This window comes from Drosophila rhopaloa, unplaced genomic scaffold, assembly GCF_018152115.1.
Source record: "Drosophila rhopaloa isolate 14029-0021.01 unplaced genomic scaffold, ASM1815211v1 contig_4, whole genome shotgun sequence".
NCBI lineage: Eukaryota > Metazoa > Arthropoda > Insecta > Diptera > Drosophilidae > Drosophila > Drosophila rhopaloa.
Genome location: NW_025335134.1, coordinates 809328 through 825422, shown reverse-complemented (window position 1 = coordinate 825422; position 16095 = coordinate 809328). Strand labels below are relative to the sequence as shown.

Genomic DNA, 16095 nt, shown 5'->3' with positions numbered 1-16095 from the left:
TAATAAAATAAAAATGATTCTTGATTTGATAGTAAAAATAATAATAATATATAATATAATACTCTGAAAGGTTTATGAAGTTTGATCATCTAGTTTTAAAGTAAGAGGATTATAGTTCCTGGTAATTCTATTGAACACAGAGAAGGTAAGGCGATCCAGTATCTCGAAGCTTAATTTAAGTTTAAGTTGGATAGAAATAAATTATTTAGACACTTCTTCTAAAAGTTATGATAATTGTAGGCTTGCATCAAAAAGTAAAAAGTTATTTTGCACAGACTCTATCCGGTCTATATATACACCATGCTGGGAACTCCAAACAGGTGAACAGAGCACCTGAATTGGACGTACTAGTGGAATAAATAGAGTCTTTGTGACATATGATCATCGAATTCCTTTGTCCACCATTTAAAAAGTCCGAGCACTTACCTGGCTTTTTTCACCATGGAAGTAATATCAGACAACTTAAGTTTTGGGTCCTGAAGGACGCCAACATACCATATACGTGGCAACTTTGTGTTGAATGTCACAACACCACGTTTAAAAAGCATCTGCGTACATCAGGACACGTGACTTTTCGAGACTAAAGGGAGATAAAATTAAACGAGGACGGAAGCTAACTTCGGCAAGCCGAAGTTTTAATACCCTTGCAGACTTTTCCGAAATTGCTAAAACTGAAAAAGTAGCGAAAGGAATAAGGTATACATAAATAAACTAGATTTGCATCGTTTAATGTCAATTGCTTTTATACTGCAAAAATGTCATATAAAAATAGAAAAAAAGGGATACTTTCGCAGCCTTTAACTATTTTTCCTACGGAAGCTATAAGAAATAGACGTCCGATCGGCAAGCGCTTTTACCCTAATCCAGATATGCGTAAATAAATAAGACTTGGAAAAATGTATGTCAATAGCTTATACACTGCGCGAAATATTCTAAAAAACATGAAAATTTGACCGATTTCACCGTATTGTTCCTATGGGAGCTATAGGATATAGACGTCCGATCAGCACGCGCTTTTACCTTGATAAAGGAATGCATAAAAAAATACGATTTGAAAAAATGTACAGCAATAGCTTTTACACATCGCGAAATATTCTGAAAAACATCAAATTTGGACCGATTTTACCCTATTGTTCCTATGGGAGCTATAGGATATAGACGTCCGATCGTCACGCGCTTTTACCCTGATCAAGGTACGCATAAAAAAATAAGATTTGGAAAGATTTATGTCAATAGCTTTTACACTGCGCGAAATATCCTAAAAATCATTAAATTTTAACCGATTTTTCCCTATTGTTCCTATGGGAGCTATAGGATATAGACGTCCGATCGCCACGCGCTTTTACCCTGATCAAGGTATGCATAAAAAAATACGATTTGTAAAGATAAATGTCAATAGCTTTTACACTGCGCGAAATATCATAAATTCTTGCAAGATATATCCAATTGTTCCTATGGGAGCTATAGGATATAGACGTCCGATCGGGGCGATTTTCAAACTTGATCTGCATACACATGTTTTAGGACGATTGTGAAAGTTTCAGATCGCTAGCTTTTAAACTGAGCTCGCAAACGGTATTGAAACAGACGGACAGACGGACATGGCTATATCGACTCCCCTATTGATCCTGATCAAGAATATATATACTTTATGGGGTCGGAAACGTCTCCTTCACTGCGTTACAAACTTCTGACCAAAATTATAATACCCTCTGCAAGGGTATAAAAAGAAGTGGAGTAAGGTGAGTCCCATGGGGGACGCCTGATGTCACTTGTATCAAATTAGAGATAGAGCTTTAAATGAGGACTCTTTGTGTTTAATAACTCTAGCCTTAATACAAAAAGCAATTTGCTAAATTGAATGCTTTACCTAAAACAAGTATAGCCTACGCCTTTCTAAATGTTATTTCTGAAGTCATTTATTACATAAGACGTTAAATCCAAGACGATCCATGTTGACATGGAGATATAATTAATCTACAAAGATGTGGCAAGTGAGGTGTAATACTGTTTTCAAACAGTCTTGCGATAGAGGACAACTTGGATATACCTCTGCAATTGCTTGTACTCTTTTTTTTCCTTTTTATAAAGGGTAATAACAAATGACTTCTTCCAAGAAAGTAGGAAGAGTAAAGTTTTCACAGATAAGGTAAACAATTTGTGTAGAGATCTACACAGGATTTCAAGGCAGTATCTAATTACGCAGCCTGGAACTCCGACAGGACTCAGTGAATAAACTAATTTAACCCTTTCAAGATCCAAAAGAAGGAAGCTTTTGCTTGAACTAGGACAAGAAAATAAGTTTGACTTGGAGAAAAATAAGACTGATTTGAATGAAGCTGAATATGTTGATCATTGTTTGCAACAGAATTTTCAAATAAAAGCCATGCAGGGTAAGAGGTGAATATAAGCTTAGTGTTGAGAAAATTATAAAACTGTTTTAAAAATGTTCTAATTTTTTATTTAACCTGTTTCTCCTTTAACAGTATGTTTTAAAGATGGATGATATCCCTTTGGATATACTCAAGTTTTCGTCTGAGGATAACGGACAGGTGATTCGGATAAATTGGAACTCAGATGATGGTGAAATATTTTAACAAGTAATATGTTATATATAAAACTAACGGGAAACTACAATTTTATAATCGGAAATTCGATGTCATAAAATTATTCAAAAGTTAGTATTTCCGTCAAGAGGTTAGGGTCAACAGCAATCAAGACGCCACCTCCCCGTCTGGACTGACGATTACGCCTGTAAATTGTGTGGTTAAAGTGGAGTTCAATACCTTCAATGGGACATTTTTCTTAGCTTTATTATTATTTGTTTTACAAATATGCCTTCGGCCAGAAACTGGTGGACGACAAACATGTGAAATGCGCAGAAGGAATACTTATCTTAAATGCTGATACTTTCCTGGCAAAAGAATTTTTAAATTGTTTGGATATAAGCGGTAATATCTAGTGGTAAAAGAGCCGTGAAACGAATTGCGAATTAATTCCGTAAAATTGCTTTTTGAGAGTCGCCTGATGGTCATATACGAAACACTCAGTGCAGTAGTATCGTAAGCCACTTTTCTTATCGATGGCATTGCGATCCAGGCCCGAATAGCCAAAACACTATGCTATGCTATATGTCAACAACACTTCACAAGTAAAAATGGAAAAGAAAAATTACCATAGTTGCCAAAGTAACTACTCATATCATATATGGATCTGAAGTCGAGATTAGAGCCGTTTTCAATATATAGAATGCTGTGGTTTTTTAAAAATTATAGTTTTCAATATTGCTCCGGCTCTCTGTAGCATTTGGTTCATAATATTTTAAAAATGCTTTGCTCCATACTTCTATGTATTAACGACCGTAGCAATGTCAGCACTGGCTGTATCTTATAAACTTTAAGCAATAAAAAAGTAAACTAACTTTTATGCGATTCCTTCTATGTTTCAGAAATGAGCTGCGGTTTTGACCTTTAAACGCATGATTTTTCAGAGTTCAACCAATTAAAATTTTGGTTTAAACCATTAAACCTTAGACCATTAATAATAATAAGACTAATAACAAATGTACTCCATCTTTTATTGGCCCCTTAATATCCAAAATAATATATGACTGGACTCCACATTTATGAAAATTTATGTTAATATTTTGGGATTGAAATATATGACGGTGTTAAAAAAATCAAAATGTCTTTTTCAAAAAATTATATTTATGTAGATGCAAGTCACGTACCAGTATGAATTAATATTTTTTATTTTTAGCCCTGCCTAGTATAAAAACATGTACCACTCCATAATATGTATTATATGAAACTAAAATCAAAATCATAGCGAACTTAGCTGAGTTATACATGCGTTTTGTGCATGTTGTAAAGAATAATTTTAACATAAGAAAATTATTTTCATTCTAGGTTTCAAAACAAAACAAATCTTTGGGGCAAGCTTCTAACATCTGCGACTGGAATGTTTTCGACTCAAGAAGGTTACGAGATGGCCAAAACATTCTACAATAAACATACCGGAGAGTTTGGCAGTGCCCAACACCTTATAGAGAGATCGCTTCGAAATATTAAAGAAGAAGTTTATTGGAGTGAACAAAATTTGCCTGTAATAGAACAGTGGATTGACCACGTATTATCTCAAACTAAATATACAAATAGTTAGATACATAAACCTTATATGTAAAATGTAAAATGCAATATGTATTCCCAAATAAACAACTGGTTTAATTATCTTAGAGATTAATAACTTATTATACAGCGTAAGTAAACCACTGATAGGATCCTGCGCCTCAAAATTTGTTTTGCAAATCTGTAAAGCCCTAAGCCGAATCTGACGCGTTGGCTTGGGGCAACCGAAAACAACGCATAGCCAAGTAAAAAGGGGCAAGTTTTGCCATTCCAAGAATATATGAAACCAGAGATTCGTTATGATCTTTTCTAGTTTACTGAAAGTTAAGCTCGTTAGCCTGAAAAATGCAGAATACTGTAATGCTAGCTGTGGCTTACATTTTTAATAACCTAGATTCGATACAAAAGATATTACTATTTGGATGGACTTCAGTTTATTTAAACTAGGGGTGGTCAAATTTTCTTTCTCCACTTCTGTTTGGCAAGGCATGCACTGCGATATCCAAAGCTAGGGTCGACGGTCCGACACACGTCAGCAATAAAAGGTATTGCAACCACAATCGGTAATGTGATTTTCCAGATCACACAGGCACAGTGGGACTCCAATCCTAAAGAGAGGGAGTAAACGATACATAGAGGAGCCTATACAGTCGAAACCCTGACGACACTGTTACAAATATGATCAGAAAAAATTAAGTAAATAGAGGAAAAGATCCTTCCCATAAAAAAACATAAGGACACATTTAGACTCGTTTTGAATACTACAGTAGTTAATATTATGTAAGTCAGTAGAAATCAATGTGAGTTTATGAAAATCAGATTTTTACGTCGTTCGCATGCACAAGAACACGGCAAGAGAGTATTACTTAAGGTCATTAATGTAAGTCCCAAATAAAAGTAGTCCAACGTGGCTACAGCGAGAACCATAAAAAAAACCATCATTGTCAGCATGGCTAAAAATCTTTAAGATAACTTTTTTCGTGTGAAACCACGAAAAGACACCAAGCAGAATCCAGAAGGGTCATTTTGCAAGTAAAAATTTAAGTTTTTTACCTATGTTGGAACACTTAGTTGTGTTATTCCGATGAAGTTCTGTACCTAAGAACACTTAGATGCACTATTCCGATGACCCGGAAGCACCTGCCCATTTACCGACAAGAAAGCGCCACAATCGTTTAATATGAAGTTGTATTATAAGAAGTAATAATTTTGTTCTCTGAGAAACGAAGTTCACATCAAGGCAGAAATTCATTTTTACTTATGAAAAAAGTTAGAAGAATTGGAAAAAAGCCAGAAGATAGAGATTTGAAAAAAAAGTAGAAATGAAGCTGAAAAAAAAAAAAAGCACGAACGTTCAACAAGGTACATTATGACATGAAATCTAGAAAGCCTTCTGAATACAAAAGAGGAGACTACGTAATGGTGAAGAGTTTCGATAGCACAGCGAGAGTTTCTAAAATATGAATTCCGAAGAATAAGGGTTCTTACGTAATTTCAAGAGTATTTAGAAACGATGGATTCTTTGTTAAATACGTAAAAGGATTTCAGGTGTCCCATAATCCGTAGCAAGGTGTCTGGAGCATTAAAAATATTAAGCTCTGGTTAATAAAAAGCGAAAAAAAATAAATAAATAATTAGCATAATATAAATAATGAGGAACGATTTTGTGAAAGAGGTAAACAAAAATTGTTTTTTCAAATTAAAAAATTGTATATCTAAATTTCATATCAATGTTAACAGTGATCAGGGTATCATCCACTCAGGACAGCCGAGTTGTGGCGGTAAAGATACATATAAGGCCCACTGTACCATATACATTTAGATAATTACGCATTACGCCCTCTGTATAACAATAAGATCGATTCAGCGTTAGACTTAAAGATTATATTGTCATCACTTCCTAGCACGTACACTTAGCATTAAAGGATAAATTGCATACCTAGGACACACACACATGTAAAGGAATGGAAGCATATGGAAAAATCAAGACGCTGCATTTGGTGGCTTGCGTCTGAGAAGAACAGTTGACAAAAGTTTAATAAAGAGATTTACATTAATAAATATTTAAAGCAGTGATTTATCCTTTTACACTAAGAAGGTAGGTTTCTGAATTGTTGACTGGTTTTATTCACGATGGTTGATCGTGAGAATCTTTTGCAGCTCTTTAGCTTTCGTAAAGTTTGGTTGAGCCAAGTACACTTTTGCTACCAATTTTCTCTAATTTCGGACTGCTTTTTGAAGAAAAACATTATAGTGTTTTTTTTTGAGTAATCGGTAAATTAATTAAAGGTTAATGAAGTTTGATCATCTAGTTTTAAAGTAAGAAGATTATAGTTCCTGGTAATTCTATTGAACACAGAGAAGGTAAGGCGACCCAGTATCTCGAAGCTTAGTTTAAGTTTAAGTTGGATAGAAATAAATTATTTAGACACTTCTTCTAAAAGTTATAATAATTTTAGGCATGCATCAAAAAGTAAAAAGTTGATTTGCACAGACTCTATCCGGTCTATATATACACCATGCTGGGAACTCCAAACAGGTGAACAGTGCTCCTGAATTGGACGTACTAGTGGAATGAATAGAGTCTTTGTGACATACGATCATCGAATTCCTTTGTCCACCATTTGAAAAGTCCGAGCACTTACCTGGCTTTTTTCACCATGGAAGTAATATCAGACAACTTGAGTTTTGGGTCCTGAAGGACGCCAAGGTCATCAATATACCATATACGTGGCAACTTTCTGTTGAATTTCACAACACCACGTTTAAAAAGCATTTATAGCTGGTTGTAAGTCTGAACAGCGGGAAATTTTGTCAGGCATAACTTAACGTCATCTGCGTACATCAGGACACGTGACTTTTCGAGACTAAAGGGAGATCGTAAAAAAAAAATTAAAAAAGAAGTGGAGTAAGGTGAGTCCCTTGGGGGACGCCTGATGTCAGTCGTATCAAATTAGAGCTTTAAATGAGGACTCTTTTTGTTTAATAACTCTAGCCTTAATACAAAAGGCAATTTGCTAAATTGAATGCTTTACCTAAAACAAGTAGGGTTAGGTTAGGTTAGGTTAGGACGGCTGCCAGACTATAGCCTGGCACATTTAGACCTCTGTGGGTCCATTTTGATACCGTATGATCTCTTTATTTTTGGGTCCCCTATCCGTTAAGAGTCAGCCTGTAGGTTGGTCGATCAGCAAGTCCCCCATCCGGAGGATTTAATAAAAGAGCTTCAGGTCAGGTCATTTATGAAAGGATATCCTAAGTGTTTCAGTCTAAGCCTGCATAGGGCTGGGCATGAACAGAGTAGGTGTTCCACCGTTTCCTCTTCTTCCTCATCCCTGCAGCTTCTACGAAAATTATTTTTTGGGGCTTTTAGCCAGTGGCCTGTGAGTACTCGAATTAGCATGCCGCTCTCAGTGCGGCTGAAATTGAGTAGTTCTGATGTTTTCTTATTGTTTATTGCAGGCCATGTCTGGTGAGAGATTCGGCATTGCGGTGTGTTTTGCCAATGAGTGTTGGCTAATTTGTTGAAATGGTTTTTAATAATTAGCTTGCAAGTAGCCATAGGCATGCCAACATTCTCCTTTCCTGGAAGGAGAGGTATGGTGGTGCCTTGCCTGGCTAGCTCGTCTGCTATACAGTTGCCTACGATATCCCGGTGTCCCGGAACCCATATTAGGCTGACAGTAAACTGACTAGCCATCTCGTGGAGAGATTTGCGACAGTCTGCTATTGTTCGGGAGTTTGTATTCGTCGAGTAGATTGATTTAATAGCCGCTTGGCTATCACTATATATGTTTATGTGTCTGTTCTGGGTGTTTAAGTCCCTTAAACAGACGAGTGCTTCCATTATAGCATACACTTTCGCTTGGAAGACACTGCAGTGGTCAGGAAGTCTGAATGACTGCCTGATCTCTAATTGCTCGGAGTATATGCCTCCACCTACGTGTCCTTCTAGTTTGGAGCCTGTATATAAACAGATTGCGTCTATAGAGCCCGGTCGGCCCCGATCCCATACTTCCCTGCCTGGGATCAGAGCTTCGAAGGGCGTGTGACTGTATTCACGGGTTTTACATAGATCCGTTTTTGGCGGGATCAATTTGTCATGCTGAAGAATCTTAGCGTGACCATACAGTTGGGCTTTCCATTGCCCCGTATCCCTTAGTCGAATGGCTGCCGATTTCGCCCGTTCCATGCCTGCTAAGTCCAGGCTCTGGAGGTTCAAGATCGCATTCAGCGCTTCGTTTGGGGTAGTTCGAAGGGTTCCACTAGTACACAAGGTCGCCATGCGCTGTACTTTGTTAAGGGGAGTTAAGATACATTGTTTGTGTAAAGCGGTCCACCACAGAGCCACTCCATATAGTAGGATTGGCTTGACTACCGCTGTGTATATCCAATTGACGTTTTTAGGGGACATACCCCATCTTAGCCCGATTGCTTTTTTACAAGAGTAAAGTGCAATGGTCGCTTTCTTGGTCCTCTCTTGGTTGTTTAAGCCCCATTTAAGACGCTTATCTAATACTAACCCCAAGTATTTTGCGTGCTCGCTAAAAGAGAGATTACAGTTGTTTAAAGTGGGTGGGTTAAGTTTTGGGATTTTGTATCTATTTGTAAAAAGGACTAGTTCCGTTTTTGAGGGATTTACTCCAAGTCCGTTCTTTGTAGACCATTCCGATAGTGTTTTTAGTTTTGCGGTCATAAGATCGCATAACGATTGTGGATACTTACCATTGCAGATGATAGCGACATCGTTTGCGTATGCCACTATTTTACAGCCTCCTCCTTCAAGAATCCGCAGTAGTTTATTTACCGCGATATTCCATAAGAGGGGTGATAGTACACCTCCTTGCGGAGTGCCTCTGTTCACTAATCTAGTCTGGGTCGAGGTCCCTAGTGTGGCCGTGACCAGTCTGCTTATCAGCAATTTGTGGATCAGCCCCACCAGCGGTGGCTCAACCCCTAGTTCAGTGAGGGATTCTGTTATTGCCGTGGGAAGCACGTTGTTGAAAGCTCCTTCTATGTCAAGGAAGGCGATCAAGGTGTATTCTTGTATACTGAGTGATTTCTCGATGTTGCTTACTACCAAGTGTAACGCCGATTCGGTCGACTTACCTTTGGTGTATGCGTGTTGCGCCTCTGATATCTGCGTCGGGTCAATGATGTCTCTAATGTGTAGACCTATCAGTCTTTCTAGGATTTTTAGCAGGAATGATGTCAGACTTATCGGTCTGAAATCCTTCGCTGTAGTATGGGTGGCCTTCCCTGCCTTAGGGATGAAAACGACTTTCGTTTCCCGCCATGCTGTAGGTAGTTCTCCTACTGCAAGAATGGTCTGGAAGATTTTTCTCAGGCAGTTTATAGCTAGCTCTCATGCTTGCTGAATATGTGCCGGTGTTATTTTGTCCGGTCCCGGCGATTTGTATGGTTTAAAACTCTGAATGGACCAGTTTATATTACGGTCTGATAGTAGGAGATTTAAGTTTATTTCTTCTCCAGTGTGTCTTCCTGGGGGATGTCCTGTTTGCAGGCTCCCTGGGAAGTGAGCGTCTAGGAGTAGGTTTAGGGATTCTTCACTAGAGTCCGACCATGATCCGTCAGCCTTTTGGAGATAGCCCAAGGATACGGCTGTCTTAGAAAGTATTTTTCTGAGCCTTGCGGCATCAGTTGTCTTTTCAATAAACAGATTGCGTCTATAGAGCCCGGTCGGCCCCGATCCCATACTTCCCTGCCTGGGATCAGAGCTTCGAAGGGCGTGTGACTGTATTCACGGGTTTTACATAGATCCGTTTTTGGCGGGATCAATTTGTCATGCTGAAGAATCTTAGCGTGACCATACAGTTGGGCTTTCCATTGCCCCGTATCCCTTAGTCGAATGGCTGCCGATTTCACCCGTTCCATGCCTGCTAAGTCCAGGCTCTGGAGGTTCAAGATCGCATTCAGCGCTTCGTTTGGGGTAGTTCGAAGGGTTCCACTAGTACACAAGGTCGCCATGCGCTGTACTTTGTTAAGGGGAGTTAAGATACATTGTTTGTGTAAAGCGGTCCACCACAGAGCCACTCCATATAGTAGGATTGGCTTGACTACCGCTGTGTATATCCAATTGACGTTTTTAGGGGACATACCCCATCTTAGCCCGATTGCTTTTTTACAAGAGTAAAGTGCAAAGGTCGCTTTCTTGGTCCTCTCTTGGTTGTTTAAGCCCCATTTAAGACGCTTATCTAATACTAACCCCAAGTATTTTGCGTGCTCGCTAAAAGAGAGATTACAGTTGTTTAAAGTGGGTGGGTTAAGTTTTGGGATTTTGTATCTATTTGTAAAAAGGACTAGTTCCGTTTTTGAGGGATTTACCCCAAGTCCGTTCTTTGTAGTCCATTCCGATAGTGTTTTTAGTTTTGCGGTGATAAGATCGCATAACGTTTGTGGATACTTACCATTAAAGATGATAGCGACATCGTCTGCGTATGCCACTATTTTACAGCCTCCTCCTTCAAGAATCCGCAGTAGTTTATTTACCGCGATATTCCATAAGAGGGGTGTTAGTACACCTCCTTGCGGAGTGCCTCTGTTCACTAATCTAGTCTGGGTCGAGGTCCCTAGTGTGGCCGTGACCAGTCTGCTTATCAGCAATTTGTGGATCAGCCCCACCAGCGGTGGCTCAACCCCTAGTTCAGTGAAAGATTCTGTTATTGCCGTGGGAAGCACGTTGTTGAAAGCTCCTTCTATGTCAAGGAAGGCGATCAAGGTGTATTCTTGTATACTGAGTGATTTCTCGATGTTGCTTACTACCAAGTGTAGCGCCGATTCGGTCGACTTACCTTTGGTGTATGCGTGTTGCGCCTCTGATATCTGCGTCGGGTCAATGATGTCTCTAATGTGTAGACCTATCAGTCTTTCTAGGATTTTTAGCAGGAATGATGTCAGACTTATCGGTCTGAAATCCTTCGCTGTAGTATGGGTGGCCTTCCCTGCCTTAGGGATGAAAACGACTTTCGTTTCCCGCCATGCTGTAGGTAGTTCTCCTACTGCAAGAATGGTCTGGAAGATTTTTCTCAGGCAGTTTATAGCTAGCTCTCATGCTTGCTGAATATGTGCCGGTGTTATTTTGTCCGGTCCCGGCGATTTGTATGGTTTAAAACTCTGAATGGACCAGTTTATATTACGGTCTGATAGTAGGAGATTTAAGTTTATTCCTTCTCCAGTGTGTCTTCCTGGGGGATGTCCTGTTTGCAGGCTCCCTGGGAAGTGAGCGTCTAGGAGTAGGTTTAGGGATTCTTCACTAGAGTCCGACCATGATCCGTCAGCCTTTTGGAGATAGCCCAAGGATACGGCTGTCTTAGAAAGTATTTTTCTGAGCCTTGCGGCATCAGTTGTCTTTTCAATAAACAGATTGCGTCTATAGAGCCCGGTCGGCCCCGATCCCATACTTCCCTGCCTGGGATCAGAGCTTCGAAGGGCGTGTGACTGTATTCACGGGTTTTACATAGATCCGTTTTTGGCGGGATCAATTTGTCATGCTGAAGAATCTTAGCGTGACCATACAGTTGGGCTTTCCATTGCCCCGTATCCCTTAGTCGAATGGCTGCCGATTTCGCCCGTTCCATGCCTGCTAAGTCCAGGCTCTGGAGGTTCAAGATCGCATTCAGCGCTTCGTTTGGGGTAGTTCGAAGGGTTCCACTAGTACACAAGGTCGCCATGCGCTGTACTTTGTTAAGGGGAGTTAAGATACATTGTTTGTGTAAAGCGGTCCACCACAGAGCCACTCCATATAGTAGGATTGGCTTGACTACCGCTGTGTATATCCAATTGACGTTTTTAGGGGACATACCCCATCTTAGCCCGATTGCTTTTTTACAAGAGTAAAGTGCAATGGTCGCTTTCTTGGTCCTCTCTTAGTTGTTTAAGCCCCATTTAAGAAGCTTATCTAATACTAACCCCAAGTATTTTGCGTGCTCGCTAAAAGAGAGATTACAGTTGTTTAAAGTGGGTGGGTTAAGTTTTGGGATTTTGTATCTATTTGTAAAAAGGACTAGTTCCGTTTTTGAGGGATTTACCCCAAGTCCGTTCTTTGTAGTCCATTCCGATAGTGTTTTTAGTTTTGCGGCCATAAGATCGCATAACGTTTGTGGATACTTACCATTAAAGATGATAGCGACATCGTCTGCGTATGCCACTATTTTACAGCCTCCTCCTTCAAGAATCCGCAGTAGTTTATTTACCGCGATATTCCATAAGAGGGGTGATAGTACACCTCCTTGCGGAGTGCCTCTGTTCACTAATCTAGTCTGGGTCGAGGTCCCTAGTGTGGCCGTGACCAGTCTGCTTATCAGCAATTTGTGGATCAGCCCCACCAGCGGTGGCTCAACCCCCTAGTTCAGTGAGGGATTCTGTTATTGCCGGGGGAAGCACGTTGTTGAAAGCTCCTTCTATGTCAAGGAAGGCGATCAAGGTGTATTCTTGTATACTGAGTGATTTCTCGATGTTGCTTACTACCAAGTGTAGCGCCGATTCGGTCGACTTACCTTTGTTGTATGCGTGTTGCGCCTCCGATATCTGCGTCGGGTCAATGATGTCTCTAATGTGTAGACCTATCAGTCTTTCTAGGATTTTTAGCAGGAATGATGTCAGACTTATCGGTCTGAAATCCTTCGCTGTAGTATGGGTGGCCTTCCCTGCCTTAGAGATGAAAACGACTTTCGTTTCCCGCCATGCTGTAGGTAGTTCTCCTACTGCAAGAATGGTCTGGAAGATTTTTCTCAGGCAGTTTATAGCTAGCTCTCATGCTTGCTGAATATGTGCCGGTGTTATTTTGTCCGGTCCCGGCGATTTGTATGGTTTAAAACTCTGAATGGACCAGTTTATATTACGGTCTGATAGTAGGAGATTTAAGTTTATTCCTTCTCCAGTGTGTCTTCCTGGGGGATGTCCTGTTTGCAGGCTCCCTGGGAAGTGAGCGTCTAGGAGTAGGTTTAGGGATTCTTCACTAGAGTCCGACCATGATCCGTCAGCCTTTTGGAGATAGCCCAAGGATACGGCTGTCTTAGAAAGTATTTTTCTGAGCCTTGCGGCATCAGTTGTCTTTTCAATATCCGAGCAGAAGTTCTGCCACGCAGTCCTCTTCTCTTTTCTGATGGCCTTTTTGTATGTGGCTAGTTCCTTTTTGTAGCTTTGCCAGTTTATGTCCTTATTTGTAGCTTTCGCTGTGTTGAACAGGTTTCTGCATTTGGCTCTGAGGATTGAGAATTGCTGGGTCCACCAAGGAGGTTTTTTCTTTCCTCTTGGTTTCCCTAACGGGCATGCAGCTGTGAATGCCGCGTTGCATGCTTCTGTGAATTTGTTTACTATATTATCTAGCTCCTGAGTGCAAAGAGTGCTTTCTGGTGGCTCCCTGGGGAGGAAGCTCGATAGAATTTCTTTGTATTTATTCCAGTTTGCCCGCCTGGGGTTGGCAAAGCTGACCGGCGCAGGTGACACTAGGGACAAAGATGTCTCTATAAACCTGTGATCTGAAAATGAGTGCTCGTCGGAGACAGCCCAGTTTGTGACTGTGCTTATGAGTGAATCTGATGCCAGGGTTAGATCTATGATCGTTTGGCACGTTTTTGTTATAAAAGTAGGGCTATTGCCCCTGTTACAAAGAAATAAGTTCGAATTTAGAATGAAATCAAATAAAGACTCACCTCTGTCGTTGTTGATAGGGCAGCCCCACTGAGTATGGTGGGCATTTGCATCGCATCCTATCACCAAACCTTGCTTAAGCACTTCACATTCCTGTACCAGTCCTCTGACTAGCGCGTCTGGGGGGTCTACCTTTTCAAAAGCCATGTAGGCCGATAGCATCCTAATAGAGCCGCTTTGCAGCTCCAGGCTTATTGCTGTGTTGTCTCCGTTGCTGTAATTGCGAAGCAGAAATGTACTAAAATGCCGTTTGGCTATAATGCAGGTTCGAATTTTACCTAGTTTGGGGTCAAGCATAAGCTTGTAATCTTTTGTTCCTAGTCCAGCAACCCTGCCTCCTGCTACCCAGGGTTCCTGAACTAAGACCACGTCGGCTTCGCCTTTGGCCAGGTGAAGCAAAAGAGCTGTGGACGCTGCTTTACTGTGATGTAGGTTGATCTGCAGGAGTCTTAGCGACATCCCCAGCTGCAACCTCCACCACAGTAACGTCGGCCTCCGAATCGCTCAGGTCCACTTCATCGATTGCCGGTCCCAGCGCTCGCATCTCTCTGCTCAGCGACGTGTCGGTTGAGTAGCCGTCCTCCGGCACACCAGGGGCCTCCACTTCCTCCGCAAGCACCTGCTCAGCTGGGTTGCCGGCAGGACTTCCCGAGGAATTAGAGTCCCCTTTGTAAATCTTTATATGTATGGCACTGAAACCATAGTTGAGCGTTTCCCGAGCAGCCTCTATGGGAGCGACCGACTCCTTATTCAGCATAACGATCGCTTGGTTCACGTCACCTGCGTGCTCCTCCACCTTAACGACTTTCCAGTCTTTTTTGGGGAGATGTGGGTTGCATTCTTGCAACATATAAAGGATGTCCTCCGGTGATACGATTGCTGCTGGGAGCCAATGGTCTACTGGGGACGTCACACCAATCTAGTGCGACTATGTTCGCCCCTTCGTAAACTGCTCCGAGCTGTACTACCGCCTGTTTGTATAGGTCAGCTGATCGCTGATTATCGCAGGCCACCACTTTTACACTGCCCTGGTACCAGCCCGCGTCCATACAGCAAGGCGATGAACCGGGCTTCTCGCGTACCATACGCAGGCAAATAAGAGACAGCTTGGACTCAACCGCCTTCCATTTATTTCTGGGGATCCTGTTCTCCGGATTTCCCCTGCCTATAAGTCCAAGTAGGACCCGATCTTTGGTAATCTCGGCAAAGGAGACCGACGGCTGGATCTTCGATCTCTTCGCCGACGGACCGGGCAGCTCTATGGAGCGTTGCCTCTTCGCCTGAGCACCTTCTTGCTGGGGCTTCTCTTGCCCATAGTTAGGAAACACCGTCCATGCCCACTCTACCTTCTTTAGCCATTCGGGCGAAGGCATGGCGACATTGCTTCTGGCATGCGAGCGCAGGGTTTGGGCGGCAGTCCGTCTCTCTGCGTATGTGAACTTCTTTACACCAGCGGGTGACCCGATCGACTTTGCTGCGCCTACCGCTGGTTTTGGCGCAGATGCGCACATAGCGGAGGCGTTAGCGACAGTCTTTCTGTCCCCCGACATCCCTAGTTTGGGATGGGGCCCTTTCTGTGCAGTACTGGTGCTTGCAGTGGAACCATCGTTCATCTTTGCAGCGCCGGGTTTTTGTGGAGTTCCCGTCTCCGTTTTCTTATTTGTATTTTTATTTATTGTTTCCATAATTGGTCCCACGAGCTGCGGAGAAGGAGAAAGGTCCGCCCGGGCAGAGATCCGCGGTACCCGGGTAAGGCGGTAGATAGAACAGGGGGTCGCCATCTCCCTGAGCCCACCGTTTGAGACTGAGCTAGTTGTTGATCCGGGCCCCCAGCCAGGCTGACTCTTGGAGCGGTCCGAATTACACCGTAGTCCGGCCCGGAGTGAGATGTTGTTTGGGAGAGGAAGTGGGTAGGTGGTGTGTGGGAGATATTGGGTTTGTGTAAAGCAACTGTTTAGATGCGGCTGAACAAATCGCATCGTCGGTACTGCCTCGTTGCAAGATACCCGCTGGTTGTCCGGGACTGCTTATTTGCTGGGGTTTCCGTCCACGATTCCGTGTTTGACTTCCACCGCCAGCTTATTCGCAGTTGGCCTCGAGTGAGGTCGTCCGCTATCCGCAACCTGCGACCCGCTCGGTCGCCCCAGCTAGGCGGCTTCAGAACCATCTCACAAGTTCCTCAGACCGAGTTAAAACAAGTATAGCCTACGCCTTTATTTCTGAAGTCAAGTATAGCCTACGCCTTTATTTCTGAAGTCATTTATTACATAAGACGTTAAATCCAAGACGATCCATG

General features: G+C 42.0%; 2 protein-coding genes across 2 annotated transcripts in view; one reads left to right on the top strand and one right to left on the bottom strand.

The window, feature by feature from the left end:
• The window catches only part of LOC108038952 (aminopeptidase N), a 534976-nt gene extending 530749 nt beyond the window's left edge, over positions 1–4227 (top strand). The window contains exon 11 of the mRNA XM_044461508.1: positions 3909–4227. Coding sequence (XP_044317443.1) covers positions 3909–4161 — 253 coding nt within the window. The 3' untranslated portion in view covers positions 4162–4227. The remainder of the gene's footprint in view (positions 1–3908) is intronic.
• Positions 4228–7353: 3126 nt separating this feature from the next.
• Positions 7354–15580, bottom strand: LOC123038056. Its single transcript, XM_044461516.1, is given in 7 exon segments — positions 7354–9456; positions 9846–11159; positions 11549–12490; positions 12492–12721; positions 13802–14013; positions 14222–14612; positions 14701–15580. Coding segments are annotated over 7 exon segments (6072 nt in total).
• Positions 15581–16095: the final 515 nt, after the last annotated feature.